At 41.7% G+C, this 23,591-nt stretch overlaps 1 protein-coding gene across 5 annotated transcripts in view; it reads left to right on the top strand.

Moving 5' to 3' along the window:
* Window positions 1–23,591, top strand: part of rsh (Rap GTPase activating protein radish) — a 133,521-nt gene that overhangs the window by 41,478 nt on the left and 68,452 nt on the right. For 2 of the 5 annotated variants that reach the window (XM_033382297.1, XM_033382296.1), the window contains exons 1-3: window positions 21,104–21,660; window positions 22,329–22,434; window positions 22,499–23,032. In XM_033382297.1, the coding sequence (XP_033238188.1) occupies window positions 21,590–21,660; window positions 22,329–22,434; window positions 22,499–23,032 (711 nt within the window). In that variant the 5' untranslated portion in view covers window positions 21,104–21,589. Of the gene's footprint in view, window positions 1–21,103; window positions 21,661–22,328; window positions 22,435–22,498; window positions 23,033–23,591 lie in introns of those variants that run through there. The other 3 variants (XM_015186794.2, XM_015186792.2, XM_033382295.1) reach the window with 2 other exon arrangements.

Genomic DNA, 23,591 nt, shown 5'->3' with positions numbered 1-23,591 from the left:
TTGCTCTAGCTCTTATAGTCTTTGAGCATTAGGCGCTGAAGGGGACGGACAGACGGACAGACGGACGGACGGACAGACGGACAGACAGACAGGGCTCAATCGACTCGGCTATTGATGCTGATCAAGAATATATATACTTTATAGGGTCGGAAACGATTCCTTCTGGACGTTACACACATCCACTTTTACCACAAATCTAATATACCCCAATACTCATTTTGAGTATCGGGTATAATAATCATTTTCTTTGGAAACATGCAATTATATTTTCAAATATATTTCAAACAGAAATATCCAAGCTATTGTTATTCGAAAAAAATTAAGCTTGCAACTCTCTTCATTGAGAAATAATTACGAGTGTATATTCCTCTGCTGCGTCTAAGCCTTCAGTTGTTTTTGCGCTGAAACTTCGGCCTCCCACATAAATATTTATCGGGGAATTATATGGGTTTTACGTTCTAAGTTTCGTTTCTGCCCTTGGAATCATAATTATCCCTAACCCAGCTCCAGCCCCAGCTCCAGACCCAGCCCTAGCTCCAGCTCCAGCTTTCCGGATGCCATTAGCAGCTAAACTGTGGCTGTTGGTGGTGGTGGTGGTGGTTCGCTGGCAGTCGGGGCTGCGGTTGCCAGGTCGCAACGAAAATATTTTTCCTCATCACGCCGCTGTTGGGGAGCAGATTTATTTGCCTTTAATAAGCATCCACCTTATCGCGATGGCAGCTGATGGATGGACATACGCCAAGAGTGTATGTATCGTTCTCCAAATGAGCCCCGGGGTCCTGTCTTGTCCAGTCCCTTTCCCATTCGCATTCGCAGTCCCTGCCTCGTTACAGTTAGCCATAGATTTTAATTATCATAATGATAATTTTCTTATGGTGAGTTTTGTCGCAGTTGGTTTAGTTTTTGCGTATATTTAATATTTGATCGCTCCGTCAGGCGTGTCCCCACTCTCTGGCTTTGAGTGTCGTTTGATGTTGCCCCGCCCGCTAATTGGATTGCATCTTTATTAATAAGCCAGTGTCAGTGTTGGGGCATAGCTGGATGTCTGCCAGGGGGATGGCTTTTGGATCCTCAGAACGGATTAGCTCAGAGCTCAGTACTATGCAAATCGAGTCGAGAATATAATTATAATATGTTGCCAAAGACAAACAACAGCAGACAGCGGTGGGTTTCTTGCCCAGGACCAGGCATGGGAAAAGCTATAGGAAAAGCCAACGAAAAGGCAAGAGCACACACCACACCCCTGAAAAAAACCAAATTGAAACTGAGCCACGCAAAACAAATTGATAAATATGCAAATTGAATAGACTCGCAATCAATTTGCATAAATCTTAGCAGCTAAAAATAAATAAATAAAATTGCAAATGCGAAAAAAATGAAAGGGGAAAGCAACAAAAAAAAAACCGCACAGAGCCCTGCCCCGTCCAAAGGCAAACCCAGGACCCAAAGAAAGTCGAATGCCAAAGTCACTTTCATCGACCAGGGATTAATTAGCAGGCAGCTAATACAATGGGAGGTGGATAAACGGGGATATTATGGCAGCTGCGTTTTATTTTAAATGAATCGATGTTGGAAAATTAATAATAAATATCTGGGGGATATAATAATAATATAATAATTTAATTAATAAGATATGGGGGAATTTTATAACCAGTCTCTGCTTAGGCCATTGATTAAGCGTTGCCACAAATATTTGCCTTAAATAATGCTTTAAAGAGAGATCCCGTTTAAGAGTGATCCCATTGTGTCTTGTCTGTGTCTTGATCACTATAAATCTACGATTTCTCAGACTCAGGCCTGTTCCACTCCCAAGCTTCGATACCCCGTTTACACTGCCAAGCTCGAAAATATGATAAACGGAATTTCCGTGTGAAAGCAAGTGAAAATAAGCAAAGCCAAACAAAGGCAAAGACAGAAGCAGTCGCAGCAACAGCAAAAGTACACGAATAAATGAGAAAAAATAAGCAGGGTGAAAGAAAAACAGCTTGAACATCGCGCCGTAACTGCCAATTGAGTGTGAACAGTTCTGCATATAAATTGGGGGCTGCGATGCGGGTACAAAGATACTCGGATACGAGGATACGGCGATACCAACTACAAATGGAGGGAGTGGGACAAAGACGAGATCAAGATTTGTTTCGTTTCCATTTCCGTGACCATTTGCCAGAATTCTCGCTGGTGTTTATCCACCTCCCTCCATCAGGCCCCATCTGCGGGCCCCTTCCGGGTCTGGGCGTGTTTATCTGCCTGTACATTATTTGTACACACGATTGCCTTTCGCATATTAAAGACGAATTCATATTAAATATCAAAGCCCTTCTCTCGAGCATCAATCAGATTTCGTTAGCTCGTTTCGACCTCCCCATAGAGGAGACCGGGAGAAACTCTCGCTAAGCACCCATAAGATAGCTCTTTAAACGGCGCTTCCGCTCATACTTTCAAGGATTGCCCAACAGTTCCGAATACGTATAGCTATTCCGAGAAAAGAAAATAAGCTTAAACCTTGCGTTTGCATACCAAAAATTCGCTAGAACTAACTAATGGGTATTCAACGGCTCTTGCATTGGTTGGAAAACTAATTATACTTATTATATCGATATAGCGAAGACTGACGGTCCGTCTGTCCGTCCCGATAAGCGCCTAGATCTCAGAGACTATAAGAGCTAGAGAAAACAAATTTTGTGTGCAGACTCCTGTGATATCACACTGAGAACAGAAAACTTATTCTGAGAAAACATAAGGAGCTAAAACCTTTTATTGGAAATTCAAAATTTCACTGGAATTAACCTAGGGGCCCTTGCTAGGTCCAAAATTTTGCAATCACTGTATAGATATTAGAGAAAGACTCAAAACTCGTTAAATTGGAAAACGGCACTAGAAACCATCAGTAAAATGTCCAAAGCTTTTCATTATGATAGACCTGCCCAACACTACCAGGTTTTCACTTTAACAGGAGTTTATCAGTGGAAACCGAGGGAGCCACAAATTCATTAGGCTTAACTGGAATCCATTAGCCCCCTCTTGAAAGGGTATCAATCGATTAAATTCCAGCACATCGTACTCCAATCCCAATCTCCACATACCAGAGTTGCCCAACACTGCGAGAAATTCAGAGAATTGAGCGGGCGTTAATAAACGCTAGCAACGAGGTCATCGAAACCCAGTCGATTGTGTGTGTGGTGTGGCCTGGCATCAGGAGAGCCGCAAAATGCTCAACGCACTTCATTGCCCACTTACGCCTCGGCGAACAGGCAAAGCCCAGGGAGTCCCCGAGGAAGGGGCAAGGGCACCGTGTTCAGGTCTATCCATGTCAATAAGCAAATATGTCTATAATCATATACTCCTATGCCACAGGCAGATACATGACATGTTCACAGGATACAATTGAGTTTCAGTGCTTGTTGCAACTGTAATGTTTACGGATGAAACCGCACACATCACGCAGAGCAGCCGCCACTATCCCAAACATGGGGCCCTCTTCCATGAGCGCCTTGCACAGCATATTGGTCCACATATTCATCTTGTCCGACTTCTGGGGACTTAGTGAGGTCACTACCACATCCACGGTTTCGAGGCGCAGCTCCCGCGGTAAAGACATCTCTAATTCAGTCCCTCTGAACATAAGAAGGTAACGCACCTGAACCATACTGGAGCGCTTTTCGCAGATTGCCACAGTTCTGAGGGTGGAACCGCAGAGCGAATTTTCCCAACAGGCGCAGACCGTCGACACAAAGGTGGCCTTAATGAGGCTGTCGTGGAGCTCGAGGTACTTGCTATTCAAGTCTATGGGACCGGCGATCAGGCTGTGTAGGACATCAATCGGACCACTGTAGAAAACGCAAGGTCGCACCAGATCGGGAACGCTCAGCGCAAACGGCATCTCTACCCGGAAAAAGTGATCGGGACGGCAGCCGGGATTCTGGCCGATCTGCTCCCAGAGACTATCGAGCTTTGACAGCGGCACATGCTGCAGATGCGGCGTTTTGCTCTTTAGTAGCAGCCAGTGGAGAAGCGAGATGTGGGGCTCGGGTTCTGGCTCGGTCGCGGGCTCGGCGGTCAGGAATAGCAAGTCTTGGTAGACACTGCGCTGCACGGTGGTCATGACGGGCATTCTGATCGTTGCCACACGCATCGCTTCGATTTGCGAACGGCTGAAAGGACGATTGAAAGGGGGACACTGTTTCAGCATTGTAATGCAGCGACCGCTCATCACGGCCGATGTGAACAGCATCCACTTGGCGTCCACACCCAGGAGATTCTCGTCCAGGTGCTCCTGCAATCGTTCCATATCTCCCACCAGCCACATGCCCAACGGCGGACGAATGCCCCTCTGCCACACCTTCTGTGTCAGCTTGACCGGCTCGTCTTCCAAATGACGCTCCGACAAAACGAAGTCTTTCTTCCATGCACTGTTGCCGCTTGAGTTTCTTTTAATGCTAATGAGGCTGGTGGCATCTTCATCTACAATCAACTGCTGCTGATCCTGCTCCATCTCCATCTCGATCGTCAAGCTCAGCTCGGACTCTATGAGGTCCACGTCAGAGCGAGAGTATTGTGCATTGCTTGTTTGGGGACCCCTGGCCAAAATCGGGTAGCTGTCCAAGTTGCAAATATTGTCAATTTTCGAGCACCTGTACATGGCTAATTTGGAAATTAATTGAGAATGTAACTAATCTTAGAAACTTTCCTTAAACAGCTAATTTATAAATCTATTCGATGTTAGACTCTAAAACAAAATACTTCTCAATAATAAGTAACGATACGCTGCATGACATGATCTTCGCTCAGGCTACTGGATACAATTTTTATAAAAACAGAGTTCTTAGTTTTTGGTTATTCAATTAGCAGTTAGTTTAACTAAACTGTATTCAATTTTGTATTCATTCATTCACTTCAGACAATTGCCTATCCTTTCTAGTCCCTATCGGAACGACCTGGCATTTGAATATAGTTCATAGTTTTTTTGTTCAGCGACTCTCAAGCTCATAGCCAAACTTAAGCAAGAGACGTTACTTGCTCTTATTTGTCGCAGTCAAACTTGTGTTAAATTCACATCCCAGAGTGCTATATACACATATAGTATGTATACATAGATAGATATTTGTATATATGAGTATAAGGGGCAATTCTCCCCATAAAACATATCCTGGCGGCGCACAGTGGGCGAAACGGTCAATCTAGTTGCATTATATTAATAACAAGCGTAATTTAAGAGATATCTTAATTAAATTTTTAATAGCCGGATGACTGTTCCATATTTCAGTAGAATCAGTCAACTATATCAAAAAGATACGATAGTTCTGATCCTTCAAAATATTTAAAGATTCGAAAATACCATTCTGAAGATAGTTTACCAGTGTAACTTATGTAATTTTAAATATATTTAAATGTCAATAGCTTAACTATCGGAACATACAACGTCTTTTTCAAAGTTGACATCCAATAGCAAATCTTTAACTTCTTTATCCAACTCTATATTTTCTTTGGAAAGCCTAGATGACAATGTTGATAACTTTGAAATTAAGGGATCAGATGTAAATAGAAGAGCATGCATTAAATCTTCCATTGTATTTTTACGTGAAAACTTTCGGATGCTAGCATTTCACTTTAGCGTTTCTCAATAAATCGTAGCTTGGAAAAATATTTGCGTTGGGAGATTTAGTTTTCGTTTTCACAAGCTTGTATGCATTTTTCGTAAATCGGCCATCTACATTGATCTCTATAACTTCCTCAGGACTGAATTTAACAGGGAGTTTGGGATCACTGCTGGAACATTATATTATTTTTGCCACGACCTCTTCTTCAATGATATAACTTTAGAAGCATTTCTCTCACCACCACTTTTCGAAATGTGAAAATGTTCCATTACATTTTTTCAATTTTTGCAGCAACGTGCTTACAAGTGTTCTTATCCTTCTTGCATTTCTTTATGTTGCTCTTGTGAATAATCATTATTATTAAACACGTTTGAAAATATGTAATTTTCAACCGCAATAGACTTTTTGGTAGCGACCGTTCTACGGAAGTGATGGAAGTCTTGGGATGGAGATTTCCAAAAATTAATTTACTATTATTTTCGGCAACCATATGCAGATAATTTTGGGCATCCAAATTCACAATAAATTTGAGAATGCAACTAGATCGTACACATCTCACACATCTCCACCAAACAATGCAATATGTTTTTTAAGCAAAAAATTTCTAAAGGTCAATTTCCACAGCCATTTTAAACTGGTATATATGATTAAACGTCATATACACCTTTGACCAAAAAGCTACAAGTCTATACAAATTTTGCCAGCTTAACAAAAAAGGCGCCAAGACTTGTTTATAACAGCTCTTGCAGCATATGTTCGGTTCGACGAAATATGCGAGAAAACCAAAATGGCAATTACTTTCATACTCAGTAAGGTATTGAGAGTCAATACCACACAGAAGTTTCAACAGGCTCTGCCATGAAATGTTGAATTAAATGGAGCTAGATTGGCCATTTCGCCCACTGTGCGACATGTCTGGTCGCTGTTGAGAGGGTGTCTAGCGAAAAGTTGTTGCAACAAGTTTAACCTTTTTTGTCCTCATTGCCAGGCGTCTCGCCTGTCGTTTCCGGTTGCTCAACCAACAACAAGCCAACATTGACTCATTCCGCATACAAATTGAGAGTATGGCCGTATTAGTGTACGAGTATATACATATTTGTATGTACATATCTAAAGTAGTAAGTTGCTGGGGCTGTTTGTGTGCCAGCTTGGGGCCCTGCTTTGCTTAATAGTTGAGCAGTTCTTGTAAGTACTTCAGCTTCAGCGTTCTACCCCGTTATGCGCCCACCCGCGAAGGCCACACCACACGCACTCTCAGGAAATGCTCAGGCGAGAGCTGTTTTCTACCCCACTTGACTGCCACTGTGGAAATGCATTGCTAAAATTGCACTAAGTATAATTTGCCAGCTGATTTCTCTTCCACATCCGATTTTGCTATTAGTTAATTGATAGCTTCGTTCGTTGTATAAACTGCCTAATTCTCGACTGAATTTCCTGTACCAATTTCCTGCTGCAGAGACATGCCACTATCCGAACATCCATCGATGTGAGACCTCCTTCTTTGTAATGCGCTCAAATGTTCACTTTTTTCTACTGGCAGCGGGGTTAATGTATTGTCTGTACTATTTCTTCAACCTTAGTGGAAAAACGGTTGATACGGTTTTGATATGCACCAGATATGTAAATATGTAGATACGAGTATTGAAAGGCCTGTTCGGATAATGTTGCTAGTGCATGACTTTAAGAGGAACGGCATGGAAAGGCTCTGTTCAGAGTAGGGAAGAGAAGGCAAGGCAGCTCTCTCGCTCTATCTCTCTGACTTTGGGTGGTCGTGTGGATGAGTGGTTTACATTGCTCATACGCCACTGAGCACCGGAAGGTAGCCCACAACAAGGGGAAAACATCAACAACAGGAGCAGAAGGAAAATCAAAATCATCCATCGCCCGCGGCCAGCATGAAAGCTGGGGTAAAACCTGAAAGCACATCCAGCACCAGAAAATCGAGGGGGAAACATGAAAAGTTTACCCAGAAACAGTCCCAGTCCAGGTCACAGAAACAGCCAGAGAGCCAGCACAAACCCAAGGACAAACAACCCCTCAATCTTCTTGGGATTTGTACCTTCTTCAAATGCAAAGTCTAATGAAATTTTCACGTTTTTTTCTCTTTTTTCTTTTTGATTGTTACTTTGTGTGTGAGTTTTGAGTTGTGCCGTCGATCAATACGAGATTTGATGGTTGGAAAATTGATGGAGAACTCCATGCCCCATTCCACATGATCCATGCCCCATGCTCCATGCCCCATGCTCCATGCCCTGTGCTCCATGCCCCATGCTCTTCTTGTTTTTCCCACCTGCAAGGCTGAAAACGATTGCAATGACAGATGCGGACTATTAAAGGTGAAAGCGGCAGTGAGACACACACTCTCACCATCGACAGCGCCTCATTTAAGACAAATTGTGGGTATATGTACGTACGCGTATGTGTGCAGTGAGCCATTTTATGTTAACAACTTTGTTGGCCCCAAGCGTTTCTCATCATCCGAAGCGGCAGAAGCAGCCGCATCACCAGAATTCCGGGATACGGTTTCGGGATACGGCTTCGGTGTGCGTTCCCTTTTGTCATCATTATGTTCATCATTAACAACTCGTCAGTGTGATGATGATGTTGATTATATTGAAGTGAGTGCCATGTGTTATCCACATACACACGCAAGCACACATGTATGTAACCAGAGAAAGCGACAGACAGAGAGAGAGAGAGGCAGAGAGAGATAGCCACAGAGCCCGAGATAAAGCCAGAGAAAGAGACAGACAGCCACATTTTGGTGGGAACAAATGGCACAAATCAGCAACCAGAAAACTGAAAGCTGCCACGGGGAGCACGCAGCAGCATGTGGGCAAGGGGCTAGCAGCACACAGCGCGGGGTGGCACTGTGGCAACAACATCAAACGCTGAAGGAAAAAACAAATCAGTTTTTTATTTAACGCTGGCCCCATAAAAAAGGGCAAAAGCACTCACCAAAGGAGCGAAAGTTTATGAACCATAAAAAAGACTGGAACGATGCATAGGCATGCGATTTTCCTTTTTTGCTTACCTGACGGATAGGGGCACCCCACCACCCTGTACCCCCTAGCACCTGTCTCAAAACCGCTGGGAGGGTTCTTTGCATATCATTCACTGCTCTTTAAAATGCCGTTAGATGGCATACATTTTGTCCATTTTTCCCCTCATGTTGTAAGCTCTTTTTAAAATTTACAAATGTAATAAAATATTGTCCAGCACTTGGCAGAAAAACGTATACTTTAAGGATAATTTCAGTGAGACAGACAGGGAAAGAAAGAGGATTGGCCAGCTTATGCGAGCTCCTTATAGGATCACTTCTTAGCTTACGCTTCTATTTATGCTGTTCCAAGCTGTTAGTTTCCATCAAAGATCCCTCCAAGAGAGAATAGGAAGTGCTCTCTTGCCTTTTCTACTGCGGTTATGCATAAGCTTCAAGAACTTGAATGCCTACTAATGCCACCTCAAGTCGCCTTTTTTCTGCAGCGTATTCCTCATCAAGGGACCTCTTTCACACAGCTTTTGAATGGCTTAATTCATCATTTGAGTTACAGAAAATGGGCATCCGACTGAGATAGCATCAACTCCGTGATCCAATTTAAGACTTTTACCCTGTCTTTTCAGAAAGAAAATGTTCTAAGGCCTGGGTTTCCATAGAAATACGAGTATTCATCCCCCATTTTAACAAAAATTGACTTTATTCTTCTATAATAAAATATTTACAAGTTTCCATGAAACATCAACAAATCCACAATGTAAAGTCGCAAGATTAACCGAATAAATAAACTATCCTAAGCGATAATTGCGATTTCGTCTGAAGGATATGGGCAGTCCTATCTATTTGAATGTATGCGTGTATCAAAACGCGTGTGTATCCACATAGCGGACTCAAAAGAACATGCTTTAAATTAACATTTACTCCCGCAAACTCCCTTTCCGACTCAAACTTTAACATTCCCTCCCATTGTCACTTCTCCCACTATCATCCTATATGACCCACTTGTCCCTTTTTTTATACCCGATACTCAAAATGAGTATTGGGGTATACTAGATTTGTGTTGAAAATGGATGTTTGTAACATCCAGAAGGAATCGTTTCCGACCCCATAAAGTATATATATTCTTGATCAGCATCAATAGGCGCAACCAATTTTTTATCCACATTCCAAAGATATCGAACGTGCACACGTTTATTTCAAAATTTCGCCCCACCCCCTTCCGCCCACACAAAAGACGAAAATCTGTGGCAACCACAATTTTGGCTCGGAAAAAATTGGCCAGGGCAACAACAATTTTCGTTTTGATGCAAACATCAAAAATGTGTGAAAACTGGAGAGCATTAAAACGAAAACGAAACGTTTTAGCTGAAAACGTAGTCCGCAAAAGTAAATGAAAAACGGAGCCTGCCTGAATATAAAAAGCTAACGAAACACATTAAAAGTTTGATTACTACGTTTCATTTTAATTACGTTTAATTCTATAAATATTGAGTACGTTATGAATTTGTCAAATAATTTTTTGAACCTCCTCGCTGTTTTACAACTAGTTTTCTACGCGAAAGCTTGTTATCTTCTAATTTGCAGATTGATTCGATTTTTATATCTTAATGCCAAACTTTTTCAAATATTTCATTAAATTTAAATACAGTTTTGGGTCTCAGCTTTCATATTAAAACGTTCATGATGTGCTAAATATTCTAGCTCGGATTGAAACCAGAACCATTTCACGGTCAGTCCAATATCCTAATCCCCACTATTGATAAATATTATTTTAGCTAAGAGAACCCATCGTTGGAAAAATCAAACTTTTTCAATATAATACGAAAGTTGAACAAAATATGCCTGACCAATCTTGCACGGCGGCACGGAGCAGACGGCGTCAGCAAGCGGAAAGTGGTCCTCATTAGGCGGAATGGGGGTTTCCTCTGAATTTTTTTTTTTACTTAGTCAGTATGGCTCTCCACCAGCAGACGCCGCTAATATTAAACGACACGACAAAGAGTGCGTGCGAGAGAGGCAGAAAATCAGTCTGAGCGTGACGTCGGGCGCTGCGTAGCCACTGCAAATTGATTTGTTCCTTTTGGCTATAAAAATGATCTGATCTGATCCAGATTCAGCAATCTGATATGGTCATTATCTATAATACTCGTATCCTCAATATTGTGGATGCAACAGATTTTCGTCCTTTGTGGGGGCGGAAGAGGGTGGGGCGAAATTTTGAGATACACGTTTTATAGTGAGATCTAACAGAAGTGCGGGTACCAAATTTGGTTACAATAGTCTTAATAGTCTCTGAGATATGTGGATGCCCCAGATTTTCGTCCTTTGCGGGGGCGGAAGGGGGTGTGGCGAAATTTTGAGACCAAACGGTTAAGCTCCGATATCACAGGAGTGTGGATACCAAATTTGGTTGCTCTGGCTCTTATAGGTTTTGAGATCCTTGAACTTATATTTTTCAATTGGCAAAACCGACCATGAAACCTGTGTGTTAGAGAGAGACAGAGCGCGAAAGAATGAAATTGTTTTCTTGATTCTGGCTATAAAAATTATACGATCTGGTTCAGATTTTGCACTCTAGATAGAGTCATCCTCTACGATTGTGCATTTTCAGTTTTCTCGTTTCTTTGAAATTTTGGATGGCACAGATTTGCGCCCTTTGTGGGGGCGGAAGTGGGCGGTGCAAAATTTAGAAACATTCTTGTAACAGTGCCGTATCACAGAAGTCCGGATATAAAATGTCGTTGCTCTAGCTCTTATAGTCTTTGAGCACTAGGCGCTGATAGGGACGGACAGACGGACAGACAGGGCTCAATCGACTCGGCTATTGATGCTGATCACAAATATACATACTTTATGGGGTCGGAAACGATTCCTTCTGATTCGATTCATTTTGAGTATCGGGTATAGAAACATCCCCAGAAAATCCTGCTGCCTCCTTGCATTACCGTTGGTTTCAGGCACTAACTAATGTGGCCCCGGGTTTTCCGTAATTATACTTTAGTCCAGGACGCCAGGTTTTGTTATAATTAGTCGTTATTTATGAATATTATTTAATATGAATTATGATTACAATGGTCGCTGTGCTTTAACTTTATTTAGATTAATACAAATAATTGCACTCCTAATTCGCGTGTGTCTGGAGTGGACTTTGGCACCGAATTAATTGGCGTCGATCGTTGAAGCTGTGTTCTATCAAAGACTATACAATACTTATAGTATAGTCTTTGGTTCTATCCTCTCTTTGTTCGACGGCCGCTTTTTTTTATCTCTACATACTCTGTTGCTCCCTGTGGCTTCCTACCAAATCCCACACTTATATACCGTTCTCCGAATTTGTGACGATCATTCAACCTATTTTCCCAACAAACCTTATTTATTTTAGATAAATTATAAACATAAAGTTTCTCCAATCATTTACAGTAAAAATTTCGTTGAGTTTGGACCATTGGCGCCATTTCTGGAGCATTTTTAGTGTCAAAAGTGGTATTTTTGCTGGCCGCCGACCGTTAAGTGCTGTCTCCCAAAGACGCCACCCTAAAGTTTTGGTGCTAATATCGGTACCCATTTTAGATGCTGCAATGTTTAAAAATACGATCCTACTTTGATAGTCCTTTGGGGTGGTCCTCCTGAGAGCGGTGGTCGTTTTACCGAACCGCGTTTTTCCAAATTGTATATAAAATTGTTTAAAGAAAACTTTCTCATCCCAATTCCAATATAGCTGCCCTGTCGTCTTCAGTAATTTCAAAAGAGAAGTTAATTAACAGCTAATAAATGTATCTACACAATAAAAATGTTTCCCGACAGGCTCTTGAGTTTTTGGATACGCGCAGTCGGTTAAAAGTTAGACACCCATGTTGTCTACATTTCGCTGTCCGCTACTGTATATACATTTTTCTCTCTACATTAATATAAAGATGTAAACAAAAGCCGAAACGAGAGCTACTCTCCCTGTCCCTTTTGCTCTCCTTATCTCCTTTTCTCCCCCACTCTCTTTTTTTCGGTCTCTTGGTACTCCGAATTATGGCTCCTTCATCTTGTTTTTCTTCCTGCGGCTTCTGTCTTCTTTTTCGACAGCCATTTTGGGTATGTGTGCGAGAATGTGTATAAATATCTGCCCTGTGTGCGTGTGTGTTTGCGTATGTTTATGTGTGCGTGTGCGTGTGCGTGTGCCAAGGAGCCTTTTCATTGCTCGATGTTCACGCACTTGGAAGCATTAATATAAAGTCAAGGTTCAGACAGAGACAGGGATGGGGAGTAGGGCAAAGGAAGAGACACGAAGAGAGACAGACCATGCATGACTCGACCATATCTGCCAATTTATACTCGTAGGACACTCCGAAAGAGCTAACATAGCTCAACTTTTACGAAAATATGTTCTATTCTTTTTTACCCAAAACTATAGAACTCGTTCCAATGAGCTAATATAAAACTCAGATCATTTCAAATAATCCTCTACTCAATACACAAACATTGCTTCAGTATGAATCCCAGTGTATCTACAGCTTCCCTCGATAACTTGTTCCAAAGGTAGGCAACGGCTTGTTGCTGCTGCATAATTTGATTACTCCTTTCGGGCTCTGTTTCCTGTTTTTAAGGATCTGTTATTTGTTCCCGCTGTTGTTTTTGATGATGGGGGGTAGTTGGCCTGCCATTTATTAGAGGTCCCTCTACACCCACTGAAAAAGAGCGCAGGACAAATATGCGGGGCCCGGGAGGCACTCGACCGGGGTGAAGGAAGTGAAGACCTTGTGGGTCATGGAAACTGTGCGTAACTATAATTAATTTCATTTTAGACTTGTTGGCAAATAAACGAGCAAACGATGCGGTTCGTTCCGAGTTTTTCGGGGCTGGGGCTGTTTGTCACCCCTTGCCCAGGAAACTCGCCCCGAACAAGGCATCACCCACAGACCAACCCCCAAACGCCACCTACCAGCACCCTCCTTCTGCAATCAAGGACTCCCAGAACCTGCTTTGAGCACTATTTTTGACATCGTCCTTGATGTTGGCTTTGCACTTTGCCAGCACTTGACTGCCCTGCTCTCAACGCCCCCAAGACTCTCCTCCAACGGAGAGGTACGGGATTGGGGTTCGGGTGCGGTACAAAGAACCCTTATCAAAAATTCAATAAAATTATTTTATATCCCAGAAATTATTGATTCATCGTGAATGCTGATTCATTTGCTGCCTCATTCCCCAGAAAAAGTTACTCTCCAGCTTAATCGCCTGGAACTCATTAACTTTCAGTTCGCGGTAAATATTTTATTTAATTTTGTTGGCTAATGCTTGTCAGATCTAAACTCCTTTTTGAAATTGATTTCAAGGCAACGGCTCCATATTGCTGCTTATCAAGAACAACGCTCAACTCAAATTGGTTTAATTTCGGGCAAAGAACTTTCGAATTTGTCAAATGAAAAATCAAAAAAGTAGACAAGTATTACTTTTCTCATGAAGTAAATAAATACATAACCGTATTTTATAGTAAGAAGTCTCTTCTAAGTCCGTCACCTTATTCATTGAACTGGACGACAAATCTTTTAAATCCTATTATGCGTAATGGCTAATGTGGCACCTGTGAAATATCTCTTAGGAATCTGACATTTTGTACATAGAAGATAATAATGTTTATACTCAAGTGAAGAAAACCCTTATGCAAATTGATCAATAGATCAGTAGGCACTACACAAATAAAGAACCCGCAGCCAAATGGCTGGATTCGCTATCTGAAATATCTGAGGAAATTGATCAAGACCAACGGAATGAAGATAGTTAAGTATCTGGCACTCTTCAAAAAGCCCAGCGCGGAAGTTCTCTCGAGGCTTCTTGGCCAGGGCCCGGGACCCCAGGCCAACGTCAACCCTAGTCTCTGATTGCTAATGCGCGCTCGGCTGTCATGGCGGGACACATTAAGTAGAACAAGTCCAAGGCTACAAAGGAAGCCAATGCTACTTTTCCCTACTAAATATTTTTGTATCATGTGAAAATCTACCTAAATTGTTTTTTAGTCTTGCCCCAAAACATTAATAAACCCGGAACATAGTACTTATATAGTACATAAAACAAACCATTTTTCAAAATAAATTTGACTTTCTTCACAAAATCGGATAAAACAAACCATTTTTCAAAATAAATTTGACTTTCTTCACAAAATCGGATAATGCTTCAAAATGTAGTCCCACAATCTCGTCGAAACTTTTGCAACATAAAGCCTGAAAAGAGTTGACACACAAATAACGTTTAAGGGTAACTTTTCAAAGACATTGACATACTCGACATACTAGATATGCCAAATGGATTTGTTCCTTCTGGATCTATCTATTGAAAATTGTGGTTGCCACAGATTTTCTTATGATGGGGAAAGGGGGCATGGAAAAGTATGGAAACAGACTTGATTCAGTGTTATATTACAGGAATCTGCATTCAAAATGGTGTTTTTCTAAAGAGACGCATGGACAGACAAAAATAGCTATGTTGTAAAAACTTTCTTCTGGGTGTTAGATACATCCACAACCCAAAAAAAAACAAATATATATATATATATATATCGCTATACTCATCGAGTACCGGTTATAAAAAGAGTTAAATTTGAGATCTAATTTTCCACTGATAGACAGTGTAACTGAAATGCCAAGTTTCATTTGAATTTACTCAATTAAATCAAGTTCCTAATAAACCAGCTTGGGTTAAAGCTCTACATAAGTTTTCGAAAGAGTTAAGGACACAAAATGCAACAGTTGGAGAGCGTTATGGCATCAAATCTGAAATTGCTCTTCAGTTGGTAGGACCGCAAGTACCGAGCTGATTCCATAAAATATGCATAGCCCATCGCCATCATCATCATCGTCCAGACTCGTACTGTGCTGTCCATTTGAATTATGCATAGACAGCAAAATCGAACGAAAAAGTTCTGAAGGCTATTGATGGGTGCGGATATTGGTCTGGGACAAGGCATCACTTTCATCGTCGTGGCATCGCAAGGAAATTAGATTTCCCCTACAACAAAGCCAGTCGGTTCTGCTCTCTGTCTCCTCCTCTGTCTTCTGCTATGTGTAAGATGGTTGCTTCTCTAGCTGTGTGAATCTCTGTGTGTGTGTTGAGCCAGTTGGACAAAACAGCTTAAGTATTTTTCCAGCACCTTTTCACTCGATTTGCATAATGGTCGCGACGACTGTCCGCTTAAAAGTTTGCTACGATTTGCATCAACAGCCGCCAGAACGACACCTTCAGCTGCGGAAATGATGATCATTGTCTGTCATCTGTTTTTGTGTGTGTGGTAGTGTATTCATAGAGACAGTTGATGTTCGCTCTCCTGCAGCTCGTCGGAATACTCGTAGTGGATGTCTGTATGTCGCCTCTGGAAAATTAGATTTAGTTATTTATTTATTTAAATGCTTGGTCTGGCCTCTTAGCCGGCAACCTCTCTGGCACGGGAAACGGAGGGCACCGCCTTCAGAAGGAAAAAGTAAAAAGAAAAGCCCCAAAGAAAAGGGGAAACGTTAAAGGATCGTTAAAAAAATGTTTGCCCATCACCTCAAGCGGCAGGCGGCGCACAGTGGCGATTTCGACGAAAAGAGGTGGCAAAAGTCAGAGATTTTTTTTAGCGCTTTGGATACAATGAATATACGCATCTAATAGAGAATTTTCCAGAGCTTTTAAAAATCAAACTTTCAAAAAATTCTGCGCTTCGGAGCCGTTTGGCTTCTATACCGATTTACGTGTCACAACCTCGTGCGAAAAACGGTCGAAAACGGCTTCACAGGTCTTAAATCCCATACAAAATCATATTCTGACCGTACTGAAGTACACTCAATATTAGAATAATTTTCAATCTCGCGCTACCTCAATTATGTTGTTGGTTACGTATGAATATGCAGGCTAGTATTTCTACCTTTACCTGTCGTTTTGACCAGGTTCTGCATACAAGAATTAACATAGATGTATGGAGTTCATTTTAAAACTTGCATATACTATTCTGTGAGAGGGAGAATCTTTCGAAAAAAGCACGCTAGCAAAGGAAATATAAAAGACTAGGAAAACAATTATTCAAGAAAAATTCTTAAGTAGACTTAGAAAATTGACTGCCCCAAACAAGGATTTGGAAACACAAGCGATAAAAGCTCATCACCGACATTCTTTGAGAAAAACAAAATTACTGTATAAATAACTGGAGATATTGACATTATCAAAAGATTGGGTGTTATTTTAAATATTTTAAGCTGCAAAGAACAAAAAATACCCGCAAGTTTGGTGAATATGACTCCGGAGCTGTTAATGGAAAAATATCCTGAAAAGAAGCTAACTCCCACGCTTCATAAAATTCTGGCACATGGTCAAATTTTAATTGAACATCAGAGCCTACCAATTGGAGAGATGTCAGAGAAGGTCCAGGAAACGAGAAACACGGATTACAAAAAATACTGGAATATGAATACGCGCAAGACATCACGAATTAAGCAAAACCAAGGCCTTTTCAACATGTTGGCAGCCTCTTCAGATCCATATAATATATTTCATCCATTAGATATGTGAGATCACAAATTAAATCGGAAAGTAGTTATTCTTCAGAAATTATAAGTTTATTAGATATTCCTCCCACTGAACAAGAAGTGGAGGATTATTTTACAGAAGCAAAAAAATTCAACCAACTTTCAGATTAAAAAAAAAATTTGTATTAAAATTTTTTAATATTTTGTTAAGCTAAAAATTAAATAAAAAATAATTTTGTATAGTAAAAAACACTATTAAAAGTACTTTATCGATCAAAAAAAGAAAAAATTGAGCATTTTACATAGGATTTACTTAAACAGATTAAGTTTTGAAAGATTTTTCTTTCAAATGCAGCTTGTTTCATGAAGATATCTTTATTTGTTCATAAGTTATTAATTTAGCAAGCTGAAACGGCGGAATTCGCCACTGTGCGGCGGGGCTACACACAGAAATTGAAAGTGGCACGCGCAAATTACTTAATCCGACTTTTCAAGTACTTTGGTGTGACACAGACACAGAGAACTGGGCATAGAAAGGAAAAAGTAGAGGAAACCTGTGGTAAAGAGGCAGTTAAAATGGGGAAGGGAGGCAGCAAAGATGTGGCAAAGAGGCCTCAAAACTGGGGAACGAGAAACCTTCGTCTGAGGTAAATGCCGGCACGTACTTTTGGTCCTTTGATCTAATTTACCAAGCATTTTCAGGTATTCCGACTTTGAATGCCAAAATGAAACTCAAGACGACAACAACAAGACAAATTTCCGAAAAAAGAAGAAAACTTAACGAAAATGAAAATGTTAAATGAAAATAGCCCCAAGAGCCGTCCAGCCAACGTCAGCCCGTCTGTCCGTCTGCTTGTCTGTACTGAGCCTTGGCAGTTAATCAATGAATAGCCGCACCCACAGCTGCCACAGCAACTCCTGCCGACTTCGGCTCATGCCACAGACCATCCCCATCCGCAGGCGAGCTGTGGCACGGCAATTACATCAAAAGGAAACTGTTGGCCGAAAGTCCAAGTAATTTTTCAGCGGGGCTGGAGACAGACGCTTTAGAATTAACTAAATAGCAGAGCAGCACAACACCACCGGCCAAACTCGCCATTCATGACATGAAAAGTCACTTAACAGTACAAGGCGGACGACTGGAGACATCAGGAGAGCCCCAAGAATGGCCTCAAAGCTAGCCCGGAGGACACTAGAGCAAGAGATGGTGTCCGGCAGGTGCAAACTGGCCAACATTTTCATCTGTTTCTGCTTCGCTTTTTTATTGTAACGAATTGCATTTTATTGCTCAGCAGCAGAACCAGACCGGGACTCAGACCAGAACCGCAACAGCCTCCAACCTATTCAAGGCAAAGGAAACGTAAAATGTTGAGCATTTAACTAAATTGTTTCATTTTGCGGTCAAATAAAGTGGAACTGAAGGAGAAAGAAACAATTTCTTTTCAAGCGAGTTTGCACCTCCGGGCTGAGGTTTTGTGGGAGGGAAAGCAAAATGAGAGTAGAGCAAAATGAGTTCTTAAGGATAATGCAGATTAATGGAGCTGATGGATTTGGTGCATCAAAGTTGATTCTATTCATATTGAAACGTAAGCCAAAAAGCTGGCAGATGTCTTGGCTTCCGGAATACTGAATTAATTTGCCATCTCCCTTAAATTCTGTAGAAATATCAGGTTTATTTCACTGAAGATTAATAAATTAAATCAAGAATATTAATCCCTTCCACTGCGAAATTCCAAGTTAGAAACTTGTGGAATAAGATTAAGATTAAGTAAACTTTTAAACCTCTGCCAATGTAATGCTGAGCATCTCTTGGAGGCAGAAGCAATCGCATTGAAGGGAATCACTATAGAGATTCTGTAAGATGATGCCAGGTATCGATATACACATGAGATCTATCAAATCCAGTGTTGGGTAACACATTGAGTGGAAAGAAGGCAAAAGCAAAAGCTGTGCTCTTGACTTCCGCGTGGTAGACGGATCCACACGTAGACGCTGCTGCTTCTGTTTGGATTCCGCTACTGTGAGCCCGACATGGCCCAGCACTCTGTTCCCGTTCATGTTCATGTGCAGCTGCTGCAGCTTAGCTGCAGACCGGACGGAAAACCCAGCAAAAAAGAACCGAAGCGGCAAGCAGAGAGCAGACCAAAGCTGGAATAGAAAAGTGGGAAAATTGAGTTGAAAATTGTTCATGGCACACACTTCACAGGCAACGCAAATTGACAGCTGTCAATCAACTACTCGCCCACTCGAGCTCAACCGAACCGAGTCTGGCCAGGTGCCCCATGATGATGATGATGATGATGATGATGATGATAATGATGATTGTGATGTTCGTGATGTTCATGATGTTCATGTTGCTCATGATGGTGATGGCTATGGCGCATTCCGGTTCTGGGCTGCACTTGAAATTGATTAAGCGGCTGCTGTAGCTGTGTTCCTGTTGCTGAACTTCCTTCAAGCTGGAAAATCGGACTGCAATGTCTGCTCTCCAAAAAAAAGAAAAAATTACTACGGTTTTAGTAGTCATTTCCGACTACGAGATACGCTTTACACAGGGTATACTCAGTCGCAAGAGTCAGTTATGCAAGTAATCCCACAGAAGAGCATTCAAAATTATCTATTCCAAAGGTATTAAAACCATTATTATTGTAGCTCTATCATATGGTTAATGTGTCCTACGTTATGCATAAATGTTCAAATACACAGCATACCCTTGAATCCCACTGGTACGCGATAAGAAAAAAAGAGAAAAAAGAATGGAGGGGCAAACTTTGGTGCTTGGAACTACTTTGGCAAAGTATTTCATTGACGAACAAAGCAGTGCGAGAACTACTCCTAACCCATTCCACTTTGAGAAACTTTGACAGAGCACTCGCACCCACTTGACAACTTCCGGCCGTGTCTATGTCCGTAAAAACACGCTTCCAGCCGGAAAAGAGAGAGAGAGAGAGAGAGAGAAAGCCCTAGCCCTGCCTGCCAGTTATTAAGTTTATGGCCATTAACTTGTGGCCAAATAACGTTGATGTTTTATTTTGATTGGCTTTGCAGGATACGACCTTCGCCCTAAAGTCGCACTCCATATGTGATTATCCGTGGACTCTGTTTGAGCACGAATCGATCCTGAATGCATCCATCTTTTTATGTGGCTGGTCTCCCAGCTCTCCCTGCTTCCCATTCCCCTCAAGCTACTTTTTGCGCAAGACATATGTACATAAATGCAGCAGGATTCTTCGTGTACCTGCGCGAATTATCGGGCAAACATTTTTCGAATTAAATTGAATTGTTTCTTCATTATTAACAAGGATTTCAATATTTTTTGCTTCACTTTTAAGTGCTTAAGTCTAGGGGGTGTGGTTTCTTGTGGCATTCAGGACCGGATACTTTCTAAAGAAATCTTTGGCGAGGGCGCTCGCAAAAAGGACAAAAAGTTAAGAGGGAAGTAAGCTTTAAGTAAAATGCAGAGAGCTGGGTTTTCTTATTATATAAAACAATGAAACGAAAAAAATTGAAATTGAAGCGTGGCATAAGTGGACAGAAGACAATAGGAACGAAAGGAGCAAGAGATAAATCTTTGAGAAGACCGATTTCATTAGACAGAAGTTTTTTTTTTTAGTAGAGTAACGAAGATACTTCGACAGATTTTGACAATACTCTAATATGAGACACCCCAAAATGTTGGAAGATTTTTTCGTAGTATTATTCTATTCATTTCGGACACCTGTCGGAAAGAAAGTAGGGAACGTCTCCAAACCATTTTTTTAATTTCAAATTATTACCAATTTTTTTTAGCATGTATACATATATTTTATTATTATATTACATATGTTTAGTAGGAAATAATATAGCTTACCTTACTTAATCTTCCCCACCTCCAAGCCCCCCAGACAACGAAAAGCTACCATATTTTGTAGACCAAAACCACTTGTATAGAGAATCTTTCCAATATTAATCCCATAAATGTTTTTTAAAATATCAAAACCAATATTCTTTTCTTCAATTTTTTTCAGTGTATCTCTGTGTCTCTGTGTGTAGCAAAACCAACAAATCCCCACCCCAGCCCCACTAATAACCAATTAACAATCCGATCAGCCAATCAACTTACAATCAAAATACAGTAAACAATACAATTAAATCCAGTTAAATATCGTTACATACCGTTAAATACAGTTACATTTTTTTAAATACAGTAACTTATAGTGTTAATGTGCAACTCACAGCACTTTCGGCTAGCCGAAACCACAAGAAAACCCCATTCCGAAAAAAATGTTAGCTTTTGCAGTGAAAACAAAAGCAAAGAAAAACAAAGAATCTTGACAGTGCTGCAAAGCGTATGCTGCACGATAAAGCAAAATCAACTAGATATGGGTGCAAGCGATTAAACATCAGACACACAAAAAAAAACCATCGAAAACGGATTAAGCGCGCAGCTGAAAGACGAGAAGGAGTAACAACCCAAGGATATCGTTTATTAGCAAAGGATCTGCGGGTGCAGACACATAACGCCATGCGCCATGTCAAAACTTCGGCATTACAGGTCCATGGATCAGCCCAGCAGCAGCGGTTGCGTGGCCATCCGCAAAAAGTTAGCAACATTCTACTCAATATCCTTCCTTAGACATCCGAATCAGAAGCAAATAAGATTTATTTTCCATGCTTTCCTCTTCTAAAGTTACTGCTCTTCTAAGGACATCTATAATTTCATGCTTTGGCTAGAACTTTTCACCTCTTCCACCATGCTATAACACTCCACAGCAAGAGACGTCTACATCTCACACTCAACTTCACCACACTAAAAGCTTGGAGCTTTCATTAAAACTACACCTACGCATGTCCCACACTGCTTTTCCTTTTCCTGCATGTTACTTTGTAAATAAAATATATCAGATTGTAAAGCTTACAGCTGACAGCTGGCAGTTTCCAGCTGTGAGCTTTCAACTTTCAACACCCTTTAACTTGAACTTTGAGCCTTCAACCTTGAGCGCTGAGCTTGGAGCTAGAGCATATTTATAGCTAAAGCTCTCGCCTTAACACCTAAACAGCTTTCAGCTGTTGCTTCTGATGGCAGCAAAATGCAGCAGCAGTCCATTCGCATCCCCCTCCACAAACGCAACACATCCTTTTGCATGGCTGCCACCGCTCCGATCTATACCCAAAGAGATCTGCACAAATACCTATATACTATCTGCCTATAGATAGTCGTATACCAACATGTGTGTGTTCCGTGCTGAGAGTGTACTCGTCTCGTTACAGGACTATGACAGCAGTATGTTTCGTGTGCAACCTGCCCATCATGTCGCACCAGGTGGGTCTGGTGTGGTCAGGTGGCAACGGCTGGGATGACCTCGTCCGCGAACAGGTGAGTGGACTCTGTCCTAGGATAGCTATCAAAGTAATGCGTATTTGCTACTCTGCTCCGTTAGCTGGAGGAGTCAACGATCCGTCAGAGATTAGGCGGACGTCGCGATTCCGCCGCTCAGATCACTACACCACCGAGCACCTCACCGCCGCCAGGACTTCAACGGCGGCGGCGCAGCTCTTTGGCCCAGCTTACTGACATTCTGCGCGAGTGGAGCGGAGGCACCAAGCAACAGACCCAGCAGCAGCAGCAGCAGGCTCAACAACAAGCACGCAACAAGGGCCAGTTAAATCGCCGCGAAACACTCGCCGATCTCGCCCGCAGCTTGCCCTGGCGGACATCCACGACCGATGCGAGCACTGGTGCTGGTGGTGCTGGTGCTGGCTGCAGTTCCAGTGGAGGCAATATCACATACATTGCCCCGCGCAAGCGTCGCGAATCGAGCGCCGATTCCGGCATACGCAGCATCAGATCCCGGCGCGAATCGAACACGGCCGAGTTCGTTAAACATTGGAACAGGCGCGAGAGTACAGCAGTTGAGGAACTGCCTCCGAGCCACATTTCCGTGAATGTCGTTGTCGTCGAAGCTACCAAGAGCGTGAGTTTTTGGAATTGATCCGAGCCCTTGACCTTTCTGTACTCCTGCGGGGCAGCTGGAAGTCCCATCGATGGGACGTACTTTTTATCTAGAGTTATTAGTACGGATGAAATAGAGTTTTTATTTCCTTGCTCGATTCATCATTCCTAGTAAAATGCCCTGAAAGAAGCATTCCTCTTATTAATTCAAACATATTGCGTCCCTGTACGCTTTGAGAAATGTTGTCGAAGCACTCTAATGACCAGGCTATAATTAATTTGTACTCGCAGAGCAATGAATGCGTTGTTTTGACGAGACTGTAATTCTTTAAGACGTATGTACATTTTCTCCTGATAAATTGCAGGGAGGCACTGCGCCACATGATCAATGCCGCCGTTTGGGGTAACTGTACTCCGGTACCGATGAGATAGACAGTCAGAGATATAATTATTTTTTGAATATGCATAGTCTATTGCAAATGCTTTGACGGCAGCCGAAGTTTGATATAGCAATTGCTAGTTTTGACTTGACTGAACTCCTTCAAATAATTTCCCAGAAGCCCTAATCCTTCTTCTTTACC

Source organism: Drosophila pseudoobscura, chromosome X (genome assembly GCF_009870125.1).
Source record: "Drosophila pseudoobscura strain MV-25-SWS-2005 chromosome X, UCI_Dpse_MV25, whole genome shotgun sequence".
NCBI lineage: Eukaryota > Metazoa > Arthropoda > Insecta > Diptera > Drosophilidae > Drosophila > Drosophila pseudoobscura.
The sequence above is the reverse complement of the archived record's forward strand: the minus strand, read 5'-3'. Positions and strand labels throughout refer to the sequence as shown.